The sequence below is a fragment of the Helicoverpa zea genome, chromosome 3 (genome assembly GCF_022581195.2).
Source record: "Helicoverpa zea isolate HzStark_Cry1AcR chromosome 3, ilHelZeax1.1, whole genome shotgun sequence".
Taxonomy (NCBI): domain Eukaryota; kingdom Metazoa; phylum Arthropoda; class Insecta; order Lepidoptera; family Noctuidae; genus Helicoverpa; species Helicoverpa zea.
The window spans coordinates 11,675,595-11,695,446 of NC_061454.1; the positions used below are offsets into that span (position 1 = coordinate 11,675,595).

A 19,852-nucleotide genomic window follows, 5' to 3' on the forward strand; every position below is an offset into this window, starting at 1 on the left:
AGCTCGTTTGCCGCAGGAACTGAAGCGTATTTGGTGTTTGATTTTATGTTCTTCTAATCGAGACTTAAGATTTAGAATGGCTTTTATAACTCCGACATACATAGCTTCATCTTCCTTGTATCACAAAAGCTCGTTATTGTCACCCAAAAAGTGTAGATAAAAATTGCCCCTTATTGAACACATTAGTATATATGTCCTTATCAACACTATAAACTAAACCAAGAAATGCAATTTCATCAGAGAATTCTAATTTTGCAATAACTCAGTTTATCACATCTTTCTCATAAAACATGACCTTAATAGGAATGAATGCCACTTTAAAAGATTAACAACATTATTTTAATTGCGCCCACATTTTACTTTGAACTACCGCCTGTGTATAACCCTTTCGTTCTTCAACACCATTCATATCACTATCCTTCTCTGGCTTCAGTTTCCCGAAATACTTAAACATTCAAGCAGCTGCGAATGCCCAAACAATTCCTAGAACTTCGGCATCGTTAAAAATATTCGGCCTAGTTCCTAAATTTAGGAATCCCAGTGGCAGTTATGAGCCAACAATACATATTTTGTTTCAGTAATTATCTGAAGCTAAAAAATGCAAGCTGATGAACTTTGAAGTGTGGGGAAGTAATTAATGACGCAAGCGTTATTTTTTTTTTATCTTTTGGTAATGTCTCTTCCAATCTTCATGAATTTGATTATATTACCAAACAATGCTCAACGTGGTTTAAAGCTTATGTTTTTTTACGGTTTGATTAGAAGACCACTGAAGACGTTTTCTCTATTCGAAACAAGATTATTTATCATAGCATTTCGTGAAGATCAGATCTTGTCAGCATAAAATCAAAAATGCCATCAACCATCCTTATTGTTTCATGGTGATTCAAGCACGTTCACGTTCTTACTGATTCAAGAAATAAAAGCTTCAAATAACCACCCAGATAACCCTCTTCCCAAATCCCAAAAAACGGTTATTGACAAAGCAGGATGACGTAAAGTAGTAGACAATATTACGAGTATGGGACGTTGCTGGCGTGATTCTAACTAGTAATTATTCAAAGGTCAAGGTAATTGTGACTGGTAATAGACGTCGTCTTGCCAGGTTTGTTGTTATTATCTACTCTTAAGCGTCTTGTTCATAAATTATGTATTCGAGACGAGGAAATCTCAGTTGTAGACGACTAGACACACTATTTAGGAATATAATGGAAACTTCTTATTTTGATCTGCAGTGGGTGATGATGTTCTCGTATTAAAGGACCCCAAAAGTCATGGTCAACTTTGGAATTCGTACTGGTCACTATGCACATACAAAATACGAATTATTTTATTCCAAGCCTATATTTCAGAAAATATAAAGACAACATACAAGAGCACAAAAAACTTCTGCGTATATTTGATAGCAGTACGAAAAGCAAAAACGTTTTGGCACATTAGAGATCCGTGGCATATTATGAAACTACTATGAGGTTCAAAAAACTACTTTAAAAGTTTGAACAGGCATTAAAAATCATAGCGTATCGAAAGACAATAGAGCAAGTCTAAGAAAGGTGACGAAACTGAATGTTTACATGCTGGATAGGTATAGAAACTAGCTATGACCATGGATGGTATTGATATATTCAACTTTTTTACATACATGCAACTTCCTACAACTACTACTAACTAGGTTGTAATAAAACTACAACAATATGAACCAAAGCAATGTATATGAAGGCTCCTTCTGAACTCTTTATTTTACACAAGAAAGACCAACTTATACTTATAATGAATTCGTCTGTTTTTTTTCACAGCACAATCTGTCTTAGCAATATATTTAGCCAAAACATCTGCAGGGCAAAGGCCACGAATAATATTGAAGCAAAAGTAAACGGATAGCACGGATACGTCCAGATATAAAAAAATTGAACGATCTTTTGAAATTCAATGAGTGGCGACACTTCAGACCATATAATCAAAACAATATTCAGGATCGTTGAACTACGGAACCCGAAAAGGAGGCACATTAAAATTCATTTGATATTTTCGAAACTATGACGTAACCGAATAAGCAGATTCCAATGGAAGCACAAAAAATCGACGGCGGTTGTTTGATAACTGACATCGGATGGAGATTTGTTTAGCTGGACGAGATTAAATACTGGAAAATGTTTATTTAGTTTTGGTTACGAACTTAAGAAAATAATATTGAGGCTACTTGAATTTGGATTCTGCGTAGAAATTAGTAGTATTTATGTGTGATGGACTACTTGCTTGCAGCTATTTAGAATTACATGTATTCAGCAGACTATTGGACATTACATCGTCCCTCATAGAAAACGACTATCCGAAACATGTAGATTCAAATGAAGGAAGAGGCAAAACTACAAATGCTAATTTAAAACCATTTAGTTATAAAATAATAGTATTCATTTTGTGGTTGCAACTTCTGTTAATATTTTTAAACCATTTTCCGATTTAACGCCTTATCAAACAGTTACATTAATAATTTCAAAAATAAACATAACAAGGACTGGTGGTTAACCGCAAATCTCCTGAAAACACAACTTTTGCTTTTTCTGACAATATATGATTAGGCAAAACAAATCCTCATATTTTTAGCTGTTATTGTGTAAGACGTTGTTTTTGCTTTTTTATGGTTTGTATATACATTAATAGTTTTTGTGTCTTCACTTAATTAAAACTTCATCTTTATGTCTTCGGCAAAGGCAGACAAAAAGCTGTATAATTTTAATGTCTATCCTGTCATTAATTACTTTCGTCAAAATATTTGAGAGGCAGTCATGGTTCATGGACGAGGAGCATTCTATTCTATTCAAGCCATTCTCAAATGTGTGAAGTACCAAAATTTTGTACATAATGAACATTTTAGTTGCCTAACAACGTTTAGCAGTTGAATGGAGGCATTATGTATGTAAAATATGAGTTTTGTTACGGTAAATAAATATAAATAATGTTGAACACATTGTGGCTTGCAGAATGATTATAGAATTGTTATTTGAACACAATACTGCAACACATTACTAAAATAAGCTATACAGACTTTTGTGTATGGAGAGAAAAGCACCGCTATTACGCCATTCCAACACAACGATAGTTTTTTATTATTATTATTAATTAAACCTTACCGCAGACTTGGGGGTGCGCGCTTTTAATTACATTTTTTTTAACTTAATTATAATTTTCGTCGTCTTGGTTTGTTAAACAACCCTAGTTTGAATGCATTGCGTTCTATGCAGAAGAAATATTTAGCCTATGATCCTACATCATATGGTTACAAAATATCACACGTTACAATAAACAAAACAATGTCAGCCGCTAATTGCTTGGAGGATTCTTAATTCAAACAATAGTGACTAAAAATAAAACATATGAAGACCAAGAAAATATTCTTGACACTACCCGATGGTCCCGCTCTATATTCCTAACTCTGTGACGGCAGTTTCGATTTCTAAGAAGGTTTAATAAAAGAAGGATATAGATTCGCGCGATTCTCTTGTTCTGAGAAATGTATAATGAATTATACGATGCTAAAATTATAATGAAGCTTGGTATTGATACAACCTATTGTTGTATTTTCTAGGTATGATGCGCATATATCAGTTTGTTATATCATTACCAAGAAAAGGGTTAAATGAAGAACACAAAGAATCTGTATAATATCCCAGATTACGAATACGATGATGGTCCAGTATACCTAACCTAATTTTGGCATGTACCAGACATAGAACACAATTTTATTATATTTTTTTATCCAATTAGTGTTACGATCGTAAAATTAGATACAGCACTCTCGTGAATTTGGACACAATGTCAAAATTGCCATTGTAGTATCATGTTCGCGTTTTATCGTGAGATTCTTTGGTAGTTTCGAGGGCATAATGTAGCATAATTAATTCAAGAGCCCTTAAACTCTCTTATACATATCAATGAGGGTGCTTTAAATGGTTAATGGTTGTCTGTACTGTGTTTTGGAATCTCTGCCAGAAATGCCTGGAGGCCACATTTATGGCAGAGGTTCTGTACATTCCAGAAGAAGGACAAAAAAGTTTTGTTATTCAATCTATTAGTAAGGTGCTAATCAAATTATTTTTAATTAGGATTGTACTCGGAAATATGCATTTCATTATAATTGCAAAAAAAATAATTGCCCCACTTCATTAAAATATTTTAGATCAGGAAGCGGAACGGTTAGCTGATAACTCAACATAGTAACAGCCTTTCCTACCATTGAAAATAATCCAGTTGAATTAATAAAAACAATTAGTCCAAATGTTAATAATTATTATGCAAAACATAAGATGGAATAAATAATTGAACGTAATAAGGGGTAGAGTTATTTATGACTGCAAATTACAGGTTTACGCACACTTCAATAGGTTTTTTGTAACTTAATTATGGAGCTTGAACATTGCACTAGGCAGATTCAAAATGAGCTATTAAACAAAGTAAATTGATAATTACAATTATGTGGTGTTTTGGGTCTAAACCGGTATAAAGTTTGACGTAGTTCAGGCGATCAGGACAATTATGAATTCTATACAGTTTATTAATCAATAACATTGCGTGTTTTCATAGATTTTTTTGAAACTCGAAACTGCAAAAATAAAGATACAATATTAATTTACGTGCTATTCGGAATGTTGGAACTCATTTCTGGTTCTTATGGAGTACACGTAAAACTTGAATCGGATCGAAGATCTATCAAGATCTAGCGAGCTCATTAGCAACATACTAGACAAGTGGTTCAAATTTTGTAGTAATATGGACACCACAGGACTAGACGAATGAATGCGTCAGTTAACAAAAAAACACAGTTTTATTTGCATTATTTGTGTGGTGACAATAACGTCATAATGTCGATAGCATCAGAACTGGGTATTGGTATATAGAGGTACCAATGTATGTCTTTATAATACTAGGACTTTTAACAGACAATATATTGTTTGTTTTAGATCATTTCCTATAAGCGATAGCTTCGATACATTCAATGTTTATTGTTTGCAAAATGAGTCATTAAAGAACGGTTGTTGCGACCATCATTTAGTTATAAACTTTGACCTCATGATAAATTGTCAGTATTCTATTCATTTGAGGATAATAGTACACTAGGTTTTTTTTTTAACCCAAGGATTTTGGAGTTATTTACTAGGTAGGACAATACGAATTCAGTTTCGTAGGTGACGCACGTGGACATGGTGGGCACGAACAAATCGTCTGCGTATACAGATTTTCGTAGTGACATATCAGTATTTGTTGGTATGATAAAGGGCTAGTTTAGAAAATTATAAGTTTCCATGCCAATATTTATCTTAGGCCTTCTGTTTGATCGATCTGCATCTTATCATGTAATGTTTGAGATAAACGTGAATTTTGTTAAGTGATCCATCTTGGGATAGGCCTGCAAGTAACGTGCAATAAGTTACCTATTGTCACATTGATTGATCATGTTGCATGGAAAGATTTTTCTTTAGCTAGTTACTTCGCGGTGACAGGAAAAATACCAATAAAACAGTCTAGGATGCAATTTTGATTTGAAAATTATATTTATTTTTTCACAATGAACTTTTTGCGTCAGAGAGGATAAACCAGCTACATCACGCCACTTGTGTTATTATAGTAAAAAATAAACAAATAAAATAATATTATAGATAGCCACAAAGTGATTGAATCATTGGACGTTATTATTAGACCAATAAGCCTTGTCTTACGATTAAATCGACGTCCAATCGCGAATTACTCCGTAACGGGACGTTTTGGCAAAGCGCTTTGCACGTGTAAAAGACTTTTATTAAATTCCTCAGTTATTGCTTCACAAACTTTTTATTATGTAAAGTAGGATTTCAGTACAATCGTGCGTGATGGGCTTGTTTTCTTGTGAAGAGCCTAGCTGAATTTTTCATTCTATGTTACAATAAAAACGGTAGTTAAAATTGCTTTTTAACCGGCTTTCAGTGCTGTTTTTGTGTCTGTTCTTCAGTCTTAGTTGAAGTGTTTTAGGTTTCTAGCCATGGAAACATATCACAATAATTCTATTTCAGGATTTGTGTTATCCATACTCATATTTTTAATTATTGTAGTCAGAGCATGAAGTTCAAGTTTAATTGATGAATAATGCATTTTGTTTTTATTCCGGTTAATAACAAAAGCCGTGAAACAAAGGAAGACACGAGGAAACTCTTTCATATTACAATTTCAAGTTCATCCGTAATACGTAATGTGGTGACCTACCTCTTTCGCCACTTATTGGTACTGGCCGGCTGGTTTGGCAGCTACGTTCGTAAAAATGAAGACTTGTCAAACCAGTCGGCAGTCGGTTTTTTCTCTTTGGTAGGAAGAAAATGTATATTTTTATTGTCTCAATTTATCTTGTAAATATTATGTAAATATATCGATGTAAATACCAAACCCATTTATATTTCTTCCTACATTTGGTGACCCCGTCTGAGCACGACAACAATGTCGATCAGCAAAGCCGACGTTGACGGTGCTGAGACTAGCAAAGTCGGCATCGACGCTGCGGAGGCATGCCGCGTGGGCGTGCGAGTTCCACCGTCGGAAACCTTGACACAGCGGCAAAGGTCCTATGAGGTCAATGTGGATGAAGGCAAATCTCGCCTGGGGCAACTTAAAGGTCTGCAGTGGTGCAGAGACGTGCCGTGTGGTTTTAGAGCGCTGGCAAGCCAGACAACTCTGAGCCCAGTTACGACAGTCCTTCCTAACCCCAGGCCACACATAGCGGGCTGCAATCAGCCTGGCAGACGCCTTAGTACCAGGGTGACTCAAGGAGTGCAGGCTGAGAAAAATTGACCTGCGCAGCTCCTTGGGTACAAAAGGTCTAGGCGTGCCGCTGCTGAGGTCGCAGTACAGCTGCTGTTGTGAACCTGGGACGCTAACCAACTGCAGACGCAGTGAGTTGTCCCCGGCGAGCAGCTGCTGCAGCTCCTGGTCATCTTCTTGTGCTGCAGCGATCCTCTCGACGGGCACAGGTTGAGTAATCTCCTCAACCCGCGAAAGGGTATCCGCCACGACATTATCCTTCCCGGAGATGTGCCTGATGTCAGTAGTGAACTGAGCAATCAGGTCCAGGTGACGGAACTGTCGTGGGGAACAGTTTTCTTTACGAGAGGTGAAGGCGAATGTGAGAGGTTTGTGGTCCGTGTAGATCACGAAGTCACGAGCCTCCAGCATATGCCTGAAGTACTTCACGCTCTCGTAAATAGCGAGCAGTTCACGGTCGTAAGGAGAGTACTTAACCTGCGCGTCGCTCAGCTTCCTGGAAAAGAATGCCAGAGGCTCCCATGCTCCTCCGGTACGCTGCTGTAGAACTGCACCTATAGCCTTGTCAGACGCATCCGTGACCAGCGCCATCTTGGCGGTGCAGTCAGGATGCGCCAACAGTGCTGCTCGACACAGACTGTCCTTGCAGCCCTGGAACGCCTCACGTTGGTCCGCTGTGAAATTGACAGGGTGCGAACCCTTCACGGAGTCGGAGAGCAGGCTGTTGAGAGGTGCTTGACAGGCTGCGGCATTCGGGATGAACCTGCGGTAGAAATTTAGCATCCCGAGGAATCTGCGCAGCTCCCTGACCGTTTTTGGCTCAGGAAAATTCTGGACAGCCTCAACTTTGGCAGGCAACGGTCTCGTCCCTTTGGAAGAGATGTGATACCCTAAAAAATTAACCTCCGACGCACCAAAGACGCACTTAGCACTGTTGATGACCATACCATACTCTCGCAGTCTGGTGAACAGCTGACGCAGGTGCAGCTCGTGCGTCTTTTGGTCTTTCGAGAACACCAAAAAATCGTCAAGATATGCGTATGTAAAGTCCAAACCCCTGAGCATCTCATCCACGAAGCGCTGAAACGTCTGTGCGGCATTTCGAAGCCCGAACGTCATGAACGGAAATTCGAAAAGCCCGAACGGAGTCGTGATCGCAGTCTTCGGGATGTCATCCGGATGCACTGGAATCTGGTTATAAGCCTTAACTAGGTCAATCTGCGAGAAGATGGTACAGCCAGACAAGCTGTGCGCGAAGTCCTGGATGTGCCGGATAGGGTATTGATCCGGGACAGTGCGTGCGTTCAGCATCCTGTAGTCGCCACAAGGGCGCCATCTATTGCCCTTTTTAGGAACGAGGTGAAGAGGCGACGACCACGGTGACTCGGATAAACGGCAGATACCGGACCGCAACATGTCATCAAACTCGGCCTTCGCAATTTTTAATTTGTCCGGTGCTAATCTGCGTGGGGATGAAGATACTGGTGGCCCTGGCGTAGTACGAATGTGGTGTACTGTATTGTGTTTGGATGTGTCGTGTATGCCGCGAGGTCGAGTGATGTCGGGATATTCCCGCAGTATGTGTGTAAACGCGGAATCACCGAGACTCACCCTCACCGAAGACACATCATCAGAGCGGCGGACAGGCGACGCCGGGGTGGAGAGCGTAGTATGGTTGTCGATGAGGCGTTGGTTCCTGCAATCGACAACCAAATTATAATAAGACAAAAAATCCACACCTATTATCGCCCTTGTAACGTCTGCAACAATAAATCGCCAGGCGAAGTCGCGGCGCAACCCTAGGTTTAATGTTAAGCTCACAAAACCGTAAGTGTTTATCACAGTGCCGTTTGCTGCACGCAGTTCATACTCTGTTTTTCCTAATCGTCGCGGAATCGCCGACCGGGGGTATACACTGAGGTCGCTGCCGGTGTCAACCAAAAACTGTATCTTCAACCTTTGGTCGGTGACGAAGAGGCGACCAGCGCTCGGACAATCATCGGCCGCCATCACAGATTGCCCCGCGCATTTCCCGACGTTGTGTAGTCGCACGGTTTAATACACTTCTTGGCGTTATCACCGAACCGCTGGTGGTACCAGCACTGCGATCTTCTGGAGCTGTGTCAAGGTTTCCGGTATTGTCTCACCGCCGTCGATCGCTTTACGCGATGGCCTGAGGCAATACCCCTGGCAGACATCACTGCAGAAACCGTGGCAAAGGCCTTACTGGGTGGATGGATTGCCCGATTCGGCTGCCCATCGGATATCGTTACCGATAGAGGTAGGCAGTTCGAATCGGCCCTCTTTAAGTGCCTATCCGGCATTGCTGGCTTTCAGCATCGTAGGACCACTGCCTACCATCCAGCCTGCAACGGACTGGTGGAGCGATTCCACCGTCAACTGAAGGCTGCAATCACCTGCCACGCAGGCAGCAGTTGGGTGGAATCTCTTCCACTTGTGCTGTTAGGAGTGCGCAGTGCCTTCAAGGAAGACGTACAGGCTTCCGCTGCCGAGTTAGTGTTCGGCCAGCCACTGCGCCTTCCAGGCGAGTTCTTCGACCCGCGGGTCGAGGAAACGGTCGACATGACCGATTACCTTTCTAGGCTTCGGAGTATTGTCCGGAGTTTGCAGCCAGCACCAGCAGTTAGACACAACAGCCGCTTCAAGACATTTGTCTTCAAGGAGCTGGCTACAGCCACGCACGTGTTCCTTAGGGACTGCACTGCTGGTGGTGGTCTGAAACCGGCATACTCTGGACCTCACAAGGTGCTCGAACGAGGTGACAAGGTGTTCAAACTACTGGTGAACGGTAAACAGGTCACAGTATCGATAGACCGCATCAAGCCGGCCTTCATACTGCGTGACCCTGACACCACAGCACACTCACCACACAACACTATCGCACATAACTCACCACAGTCACCACTCGACAATAACACTCATCACTACTCACCTGACGCGGATAACCGAGGCTTACCTTCGGCTGACGATGGCGTCATCAGAACGACGCGGTCAGGACGTCGCGTCCACTTCCCAGCTTATTATCGCCCTTGAAGGTCTCTGGGGGGGGGTGATGTGGTGACCTACCTCTTTCGCCACTTATTGGTACTGGCCGGCTGGTTTGGCAGCTACGTTCGTAAAAATGAAGACTTGTCAAACCAGTCGGCAGTCGGTTTTTTCTCTTTGGTAGGAAGAAAATGTATATTTTTATTGTCTCAATTTATCTTGTAAATATTATGTAAATATATCGATGTAAATACCAAACCCATTTATATTTCTTCCTACAGTAACATTGTATTACAAAAGTATTTTATATGGATTCTACGCGTTATATAATTAGGGTAATCAAATACGCAAATTAATAATTAATTATTGTGATAAATGATTAGTTAAAATCTTTACTACATTTGTAGGATTTGGACAATCCAAATATGTATTAATGTATCCAAATATTTTCTTTACCAAAGGTAACCGAACATAGACGACCACCTCATTTATTTGCTGTTCTACATAATAGTCAGCAAACTAAACACAAAAATAGCCTTTTTATTTTATTTAGGTATTTTCAATCGTCTGTCTGCAATATTAATTTTATGACACTTTTGTATATTTTTAATTTGATTCTTATAATATTGCGTTACTCATTTTTCATGCGAATCTATGTCAAACGTCTTCGACTTTGGGACGGAAAGAAAAAACTACTCCGGTCTTGTCTTAAACTTACATACTTAGAGCCTTTTAAGTTCAATCCAACGTGTAAAGTACTACGAAGTTTTTAGTCGGTTTCTGCAATAAAGGCCAATATTAAGAATCTATTAAGATTATTCTAAATTAGAGCTAATGTTCTCCATAAAGACGAATGGAAGTAATAATTTCGGCACCTATAAGCCCAGACGCTATCGACCTCAAGGATAGCCTCATAAATATCGCTTCGAACGCAGAACTGGTTGCTGCAGTAACCAACGCAACATATTGGTCACAAAAACCTAAGGCCGTGAGGTAATCTTATTTTTGGAGACGGCATTATCTAATATTTTCTGCGCCCACGCTTGTTTTTGGAGGCTTTTGTTACGATTCTAAAAATAAATTCTTTAAGTATTCAAATTCTAAAGACATAAATCGTGCCTACTTTTGTTTTTTGCAGGCTGAGGTGGTTAGGCAATCTTAAAGACAGCATAGGATAAGTAGCATAGCTTTGCAAAAAGACCCGCAATATATGGCCCGGACACATTGAGTTATTTAGAAATGTTTTAGTTCCTTCAAAAACGATCAACAAAATCAGACAGAAGAAAATACTGATAAGTGTTGAGATACAACTCCTTTAATACCTATCGCTAGAATTTATTTACAAGACAGTTATGTTGGCACACAAAAATGTTTCATTTTAATTAACTAGGTCGATGATAAACAAGTTAAACATTTTTATTATTTATCTTTTACTTCAGAATGTTTACAGTTCTTCTTTTATTTTAATATTGTTAAATAAACTATTGGTTTCTTTACGAAACAGAAACCTGACTCCCCTTATCTACAAAATTAACAATAGGTACTTATTATTTGGTTTCGATGACATTGCAATTCAACTTTTTTACTCCCCTTGGAATATTTATTTTAGACCAATGATCTTATCTAAAGAGGAAATCTCAAAACAGGATGGAAACTCTTGTAGCTGACCTCAAATTTTTTCCAAGAAAACGTAGTTGCGTGTACGTTTATTTGTTTGCAAATACATTACAAAACTAATGTACGACCTAGGTACTGTGGTCACAGCACCGACTATTTCAGTGTAATTTCCCGAATTTTCCAAGAATTGGTACGAACTGTTGCAATCATGTTTACTCTAAATATTAGTAACTATAATCTTGCAGGTTGCTGTTATTAACATATCTTTAAATAAATAGACGTACGGAAATTAACAGTGTAGATTATATTTATACAACATAATACTGGATTTGAAGGGCCTTTTAGCTAAATAACAATAACTGAGTAAGCTAATGCTAACTAAGTGGTTAAGCATTTATGCATGCATCATTTTTGGATTCTTCTTAATAATAGATAGGCTAAGACACTGCTGTGGAAGAATTAAATAGAAAGAAAGAAAAAAATCTGTATCTATAGAAAATTATTAACGCTCAATCCTTCTCCGTGTGAGAGGAGGCCTGTGCCCAGCAGTGGGACGATAAAAAGGCTGTAAGATTTACATTTTTATAGAAAATGTATCATTGAGTTTTAATTAATTCGAGTTACAATTGAGCAGGCTTATAATTTGTAGACAGATGATGAGTTCTAACTATCCAATATTCTAGAGCGGAATCATGGCAAGTATACTTTGCGGTGTCACGTGACTCCAATATTTTGTAATGCAGTAAACTGGTTATGTCTGCCCGGCAAGTTATTTATAAGAGACGCTACTACAAGCTTACAGGTGTGCAAGTAATGATAAATTACAATATCTGATAAAAATAATGAACTAAAGTAGTTATTTACCCATAGATTATTTTAAAGTTATCTTATGAAATCTATGAATCAACTGCTTTACGCATAAAGGTAAATAATCAAATATGTGTCATCAGTCGTGTGATTCTGATAAGCGTATGTTTTTAGAAACACGTAAAGACTGAAGGTTAGAGGCAAAACCTGGGCAATACCCAAGCTGTCGTCATTCCGTATGACATTAGAATATAAGTAACGTAATTTTTATCTTGTATCATAGGGTTGTCAATAGAAAACTATAAGGCCTGAACTTCTAGATGTAGCATTTTTCCTACTGTTATAAATACGTATACCGAAACCAAACAAGTTTAATATAAATACCAGTGGTATTATGTGTCACATAACGGCCTCTATTTATTGTATTTGGATGTTTACGATTCAGTATTGATTGCTTTGTGTTAGAATTCCTACTCATAGCTAACCTTTTTGCACTGTATTCATACGTAGCAAACATTTGAACTCACCTACAAGTGAACACTTCTGCCAATGTCAACGGCAGACGTCTAAAACCGATTTCTTTGATATCATAAACAACCGTTTTTCTTAAAACAACCGTTCCCTTTGAAACTAGTACGTGAAAATCTCCGCCATTTGCGTTATGCATCAGTAGAGGAACGACGATAGAAGTAAATATGAATTTGCCAACCATACTTTACAATGTAGCCAGACCATTGAATGGCAATACCGGTCCGTTAAACTAGTATAACGCTTCGCTTTATTAGAATCTGGTTTCCAATACCAGGAAGCAGACATAAGCTCACTAGCTTTGACACAATTCTTTGACATCTGTTTAAGGCACCTTTTTATACGTATATGGTAAACTAACCCATCTTTATTGGAAATCATCAAATGACCCTTTTCCCGTCCTGCTGTGGGTTCAGCGTTAGGAAGTATCAGACTGTTACTGACTTAAACCCACCATGTTCCTTCTTAAGCCCTTTATGTACCAGGGTCGCGGTTCGCGGTAACTCTTTCGAACAATCCCGCCGCCCCTAGTTGCAGCATTGCCCCTGTACCATCAGATGTTTTGTTTTAATAGTAAAAGAAAATATAAAATAACATGTTCTGTTCTGCCACCAGAGTTGCGCTAATTCGTGACGTAATGCTCTCATGTGGTGAATTATGAACTCTCTCTTGAAGAAATGACCTTTGAATAGCTACGTCAAGCTAATACTTAATTAAAATATGCATGTGCAAACGACACACCTGTCCAATATCAGTTATGCCATGCATTAGTATTTTAAATAAGATGAAGTCGAAAATGAATTGATAAAATAAATATTCTCAAAGAGTTGTTTTGGAGATTTTATAATATTAAAGGAGTGACCCGGATTCATTGCTCTTGCACACAAAAAACAAAACAAAATTATTAATTTCTGACATTAAACCCGTCCACAATTCGCGTATCATAAAGTCTAATGACGCAAGTTAGCCGATACAATAATTATGTATCATTAAGCATATTACAATTATTGGCAAACGGTAAGGTCCGGTTCGGACAAATCAATTTATAATATCCATTGAATAGAATATGTGGGATATAGTGAGTTCGATTGAAAGGAAACCTCAAGCATCATTGTAAGAATGGTTTCATGGGTTTTCATGTTGTTTCTCAATAGCAACTAGAATTGTACCCATCATCTTAATCAGTCTTCTTGTTCTCCCACTTGGAGACACTGACAATGGCCTTAGTCCCCATAATTAAAAGGCCGATATTGACGATTTTAGACTTTTAAGTCCTGTTTCCCTTATTATTTTCTTTACACAACCGATGAGGAATTTGTTTGATATATTTGGGTCTTAGTCTTAGTCGTTAAGTTTATAAACCACTAAATTATGTTTTATTTTTGAAGATCTAAAGACCTGACACCGGGAGGCCTTGACTTTTTAATTCTAACTATGAAAACCGTTTTATTATTTCATGTTGAGGTATTATTCTTATGCAAAATTATTATGTCCATTCAGTAGCTTCTATCGTATTACGGACCAGACATATTAAATTACACTACATTGGTGCTAATTTAGGTAGGTATTATTGATTTTATTACAATTAAGAGACGCAAATCCTTCACGTCAATTATATTTTATTACACCCAAATACAACTTATGCTGGTGCATACAAAATTCTATGTAACTCATTCGGCCATATTTACCGTGAAATTCCGCTTATACAACAGATAAGACTTTCTGTATAGAATTTAAAACCACCAGCCGCAAATCATTAGTGTCATACCAGTCTATAGTCTAGTCAATACCACATGGAGCCTCTACAAAGTTCTATAGGTTGCCGACATCCGTCTCGCACGCACGTCAATCAGAGTTTACAGTCCAGACGATTTCTTGTAAGCGAGAAACTTAATCACGCATAAAAATATCAAAAAACAGATGTAAAGCAGACCCCATTTACCGTTTTTTAAAATGATCTGCGATTATTCTTTGGGACTGGAAATAAATGACGTTATAATTATTGTAACTACGTATGTAGATTGAGGAATTACGTACCTACTATGTTGGCAGATTGACGAATGTATATGTAAATTACATACCATACCACCTTCAGTTCTAGGTTCGGCCGAGAAGTTGTACTTCTAAGACTTTTGTGTGTAAAAATTATGAACGAGCATCATCTAACCAAGAATCTATTTGATAACCTCCTCCACTTTTCTTTGGTAAAAACAGTTAGCCGTCGTAAGAACCTTAAATAAGGTGCATAAAAGTCTGTGTCTGTATACTTAAAGTAGGGCACAAGCTGTGTATACGACCCCAAACACACTGGAACCAGTGCAATTTAAATAGGACGATCAGCCTTAAGAACTTTAAATCGATTACGCACGCGAACGGCCCCTTAAAATTATATAGTACAAGCCATTCCTTCAACTTTAAGATTTATTTGCCAATCTCCTTTAATTACTATCGTACACAAGCCAGATAATATCTGCTATTACCTCATTCACTTTGACCGACAACAGTAAATTGTGCCAATTTATGGCGTGTTCGTTGATTCATTCGATCGTACGATTCGATTTCAATTGATTCTAATCCAGTCGCTATGCATTCTTAATAAGTATTTTTGTTAATAGATTAGTCAACGTTGGGAAGGGCATGGCCGATTGGTAGATACTGTCTGTGAATACATATTACGTAGGCCGATTCGATTTTAATTCATGATTATTCGACTTTGTACAGTCAACCCAATTTTGAAGTAAATCGCGTGATGTGACAAAAATTATGATTTTAAAATTTACCTAGTCATTATTTAGAATTATGTTGCACTGAATGGACCCACAAAAGCAATAGAAATATTCTTGTCTATCAGCAATGCCACAGAGAAAAAACTCGACGACTTTAATCATTGACTTCATGACCCAAGCCTGGTGATCTAACTAATCATAGCTATAATACTTAACTAGTAAAAGCTAATTACTTGTTTTACAAATGCATTAAGATAAGGGCAATCTAAACTGAATAATTAATGGCAAGATACAAATAGTGCCGACGTTCATTTACTGCACACCTATTACTTCAGTTCTCATACACGATAAGACCCAAAGAAGGTTGAATTTACTGCATACATCAATCTGATGACATCATCGATATACGCGATGGTTTATGATTTTTAACTTAAGGACTACGGACGGGGACGAAATTCTTTCTACGATAGTGAAGGTAATTGAAGTGAAACGAAGAGACAAGCAACTCTAAACGGACATTCAACTTCAAAAAGTATGATCTTGGAATTTTAAGATAGCGTACCACATTTAATTTGGCACAATAACGTTTATTTAATACAGATTACGGACTGTTCCGATTCAGATGACCCAATTGGAGGGGCTATGCTTATTTCAAGTATTTTGTGCAATGTAGCTACGTTACCTAACATTTTCAACAACAGAATTAATAAAGCATATCCTGGAGTCTTCACTGCCTTATCACAAGCTTAAGATAATGATATATGATATCATTTCAATACTTGGACAATCAAATCCACCTGTCCACGTTTTTGATCTGTCATGAATTTATTTTATTATGCAAGAAAAATAACCAATATTGCCGTCTCTGCTTGTATTAGACGAAGTGAGCAGATTTCAAAGTACATACGTGTTACATTACCAATCTGCTGACTGGATTTACTTTAAGTAAGGCATAATCGATTACATCAGATTATACTCGTGTTAGCTAGATGGTTCGTAGGGAACTAGATGCACATGCATTATTTTCGCCGTAATGGTGGTTAAGGGAAAGCGGCTTTTAGCGGAAATATCCTGATAAGCTACATACATGGGCACTTGCATGCATACATGGGTACTAAGATGCCTCGTTGGTCTAGTGGTCGTAAGCGCGGCTGCTGAGCACGAGGTCTCGGGTTCGATTCCCGAAATCGCTTTGTGGGTTTTCTTAAACTTTCACAAAGCAGCCCGTAGTACACAAAGTAGCTGGAAGTTGGTGATTGATTCACCCGTGCATCGGAGAGCACGTAAATGTCGGTCCTGCGCCTGATCTCTTTCCGGTCGTATCGGATTGCCGTCCCATCGGGTTATGAGAGTGAAGGAATAGGAAGTGCACCTGTGTGTGCGCAAATGCTCATGCACTATAATATGTCCTGCGCAGCTGGCTGATCTCCTTAAATGAGAACAGCCGCCGTGGCCGAAATCGGCCGTGGACGCCATTATTACATGGGTTGGGTACTTGGAACACCCAAACTTTAACAAGAGCAGAAGGATCCACAACTTTTAGCAGTTTTGCATTACACCTTTTATCGTTTCTAAGGTGTAACTTGAAACCTAACATAACAAAGCATGAAATGGAACGTATCAGATTACCTATGATGTGAATACCCTCATGAGACTAATTAGCATTTACTGGCATTGTTAATATTGTAATGTGTAATTAGAGTACACACGACAATGTTTGGAATACTAAGTTCCGATCACGAGATTATGATCATTCGACTAAGTAAACCAATGATGACGGAAGACAAAACTTATGAGTGATTTTTCTGCTTTTAGAAGTGGCTTTTACTAAATGATATTTTAGGATATGAAGGGCTGATTAGCAAAAGTATTCTGCCGTCACTATAGATAGAAATTACCTAGCCACTATTAAATTGCGAGTCGTGTGTCCAACGGTAAATTAAGGCCAATATACACGTGTTTGGCTACTGAAATGAATTTAGTGTTGCTGCATATTGCACATTCAATAGGTACTTACTCAAATTACATTCACGTTCCTGACTCGAGCAAAAGACTGATCAGTGTCGCTGGGTAAAATTTTAAAGGTTATTTTCATGTTTGAATAGAACATTTAGGTGATAGAAAACTTTGGCAGCAAGAGAAAGTATTCTGTGTTCAACAAAGGGTTCTAAGCATAAGAGTTTCCGAACTTATAGATACTCCTAACTTTGTTAATGCTATACATCGATGTCTCATTTATAACATGAGTATAGATCATCATTTAAAAGACCTAAACTTATGGCATAGAACCGTTCCTATTCCAGATATGGACGTTAGCGGTGGAAGTTCACAGGCTGATAAGAAAAAAAATATGGCCATTTTGTGGTTTACTATCTGCAACAGCTATTTTTGTTATAACAAAACAAACTATGCATCTACATTTCATGTCACTGTCTCAGCGTCTCACAGCAAATCTTCCTTTTTATACCGACTGCAAAAGTATTCTTTATACCAACTGCCACAAAAAGCGATAAACGATGGAAACCACAAAGTATTTTGCTCTGCGGATAAGCCGTGGCGACCTCGAGCAACGCTCAAATTTTGATTGACATAATTTTTTGCGAGCGTCATTATGTAGCTAGCGCTCTAAAAATATTATAATAATAATCCATAGGCGTTTGAACTTGCAATGTATAGTTATAGTACATGGGACCATCGTCCTCCCACAATGGCGTGAACCCTCAAAGGTTAATGCCGTGATCACTAAGCTCGCTATAAATACTAGATAATGGGAAGTGTTCGCCATTCTGATGGGAATAAACCTTGGTATGCTTAGATTCATTAGGATGACAGAAAAAAGATACCGTTAATACTTGTAATATTTTTAACTGAACTTAAAAAAAAAAAACAGTAATTTTGCGTTTAGCTTTTAATGTTCCATGTTAGTTTAAAAAAAAATTGGTAGGTTTCCGTAGAGGAAAAAATCGGACGGATCTAGTGAATCAATGAGACACCATCAATGGGAATAAAAGCTCAACTGGCTCAACGCCAGATCTATTAAAAGAACTCCACATTTCTATACGTCACTTATAATTTAAATTACTTACCAACTAAAGTGTACTTGATGAGGCACGGATGGCACAGATTAGTGATGGGCTGCCAGTGTTCGTTGTTCACGACATCAGCCAACTCCTCGGAGCGGTTGGTGAGGAAAAGCGCAAACTCCTTGAACGTGACATCATGACCGAATTCCAGGGACTCATTGGACGGATTCTCGCGGTATGCCTTGATGATACGTCTTCCGACACGATCCTGGGAAAGGAATTTTGTTGAAATGCAGGATCTGGATTCTGGATGCTTCTAAAGTTTTGTAATGTTGATAGATCGGTTTTACAATTCCAAACTGGTGGTAACGGATATATACACTTTTGTAGATCTTGACAAGAAATGGTGCAGAACAACCGATAGTTTTATTTGGAAAGTTATGAAACCCTGATAATCCCAGGTAAACTGAACTTAGAGATGAAAATGACCGTCTGGGGAAATCCCCGAAATCCACTCCCAAGACTAAAAAAAACCGGCCAAGTGCGAGTCGGACTCGTGCACGAAGGGTTCCGTAAATTACAGTTAAATCAACCTATCTCAAAAACTATAAGAGATACTTTGATCAAACCAAAAATCGTTGAAAGAGTTAATTAGCATGCATCACCTCTATTTTTTTTAGAATTTTATACCCCGTAGTTATAAAAATAGAGGGGGGGGGACATACTTTTTACGACTTTGAGAGCTGATATCTCAAAAACCGTTCACTTTAAGAAAAATGTTTTTTAGAAAACTTTATATCATTTTAAAAGACCTTTCCATTGATACCCCACACGGGTATGTACATCGAAAAAAAAAATTTCATCCCTCAGTTACATGTATGGGGGGCCCCACCCCCAATTCTTTTTTTTACTATTTAGTGTCATATTTTTGTAGCGGTTCATACAACACATATTCCCATCAAATTTCATCACTGTAGTACTTATAGTTTCCGAGTAAATCGGCTGTGACAGACGGACAGACGGACAGACGGACAGACGGACATGACGAAACTATAAGGGTTCCGTTTTTGCCATTTTGGCTACGGAACCCTAAAAAATGTGACCATAACATATCTACATTAATATTGCTGTCTTCAAGTGTTTTACATCACGACAATAAAAATTAGATCCAAAAGGCCGTCTAGATATAGACATTACAAATATGATCCCAACAAGTGGGTTCATGGATGCTTCGTAGCGACCATTATCAATGGCCAACGTCAAAAGTCAACGAGTCTTAATGACGACCAAATTATTATCAATTCGTACAAAAACAACTGTGAGGTCACAAGGAATATTGGAGGTAATCAATCATTGGAATAT

The 19,852-nt window shown here is 38.3% G+C and overlaps 1 protein-coding gene across 2 annotated transcripts in view; it reads right to left on the bottom strand.

Annotated features, from left to right (window-relative positions):
• Nucleotides 1-19,852, bottom strand: part of LOC124629432 (carbohydrate sulfotransferase 11) — a 76,356-nt gene that overhangs the window by 53,502 nt on the left and 3,002 nt on the right. For both annotated transcript variants that reach the window (XM_047162840.1, XM_047162839.1), the window contains exon 3: nucleotides 18,554-18,758. In XM_047162840.1, the coding sequence (XP_047018796.1) occupies nucleotides 18,554-18,758 (205 nt within the window). The remainder of the gene's footprint in view (nucleotides 1-18,553; nucleotides 18,759-19,852) is intronic.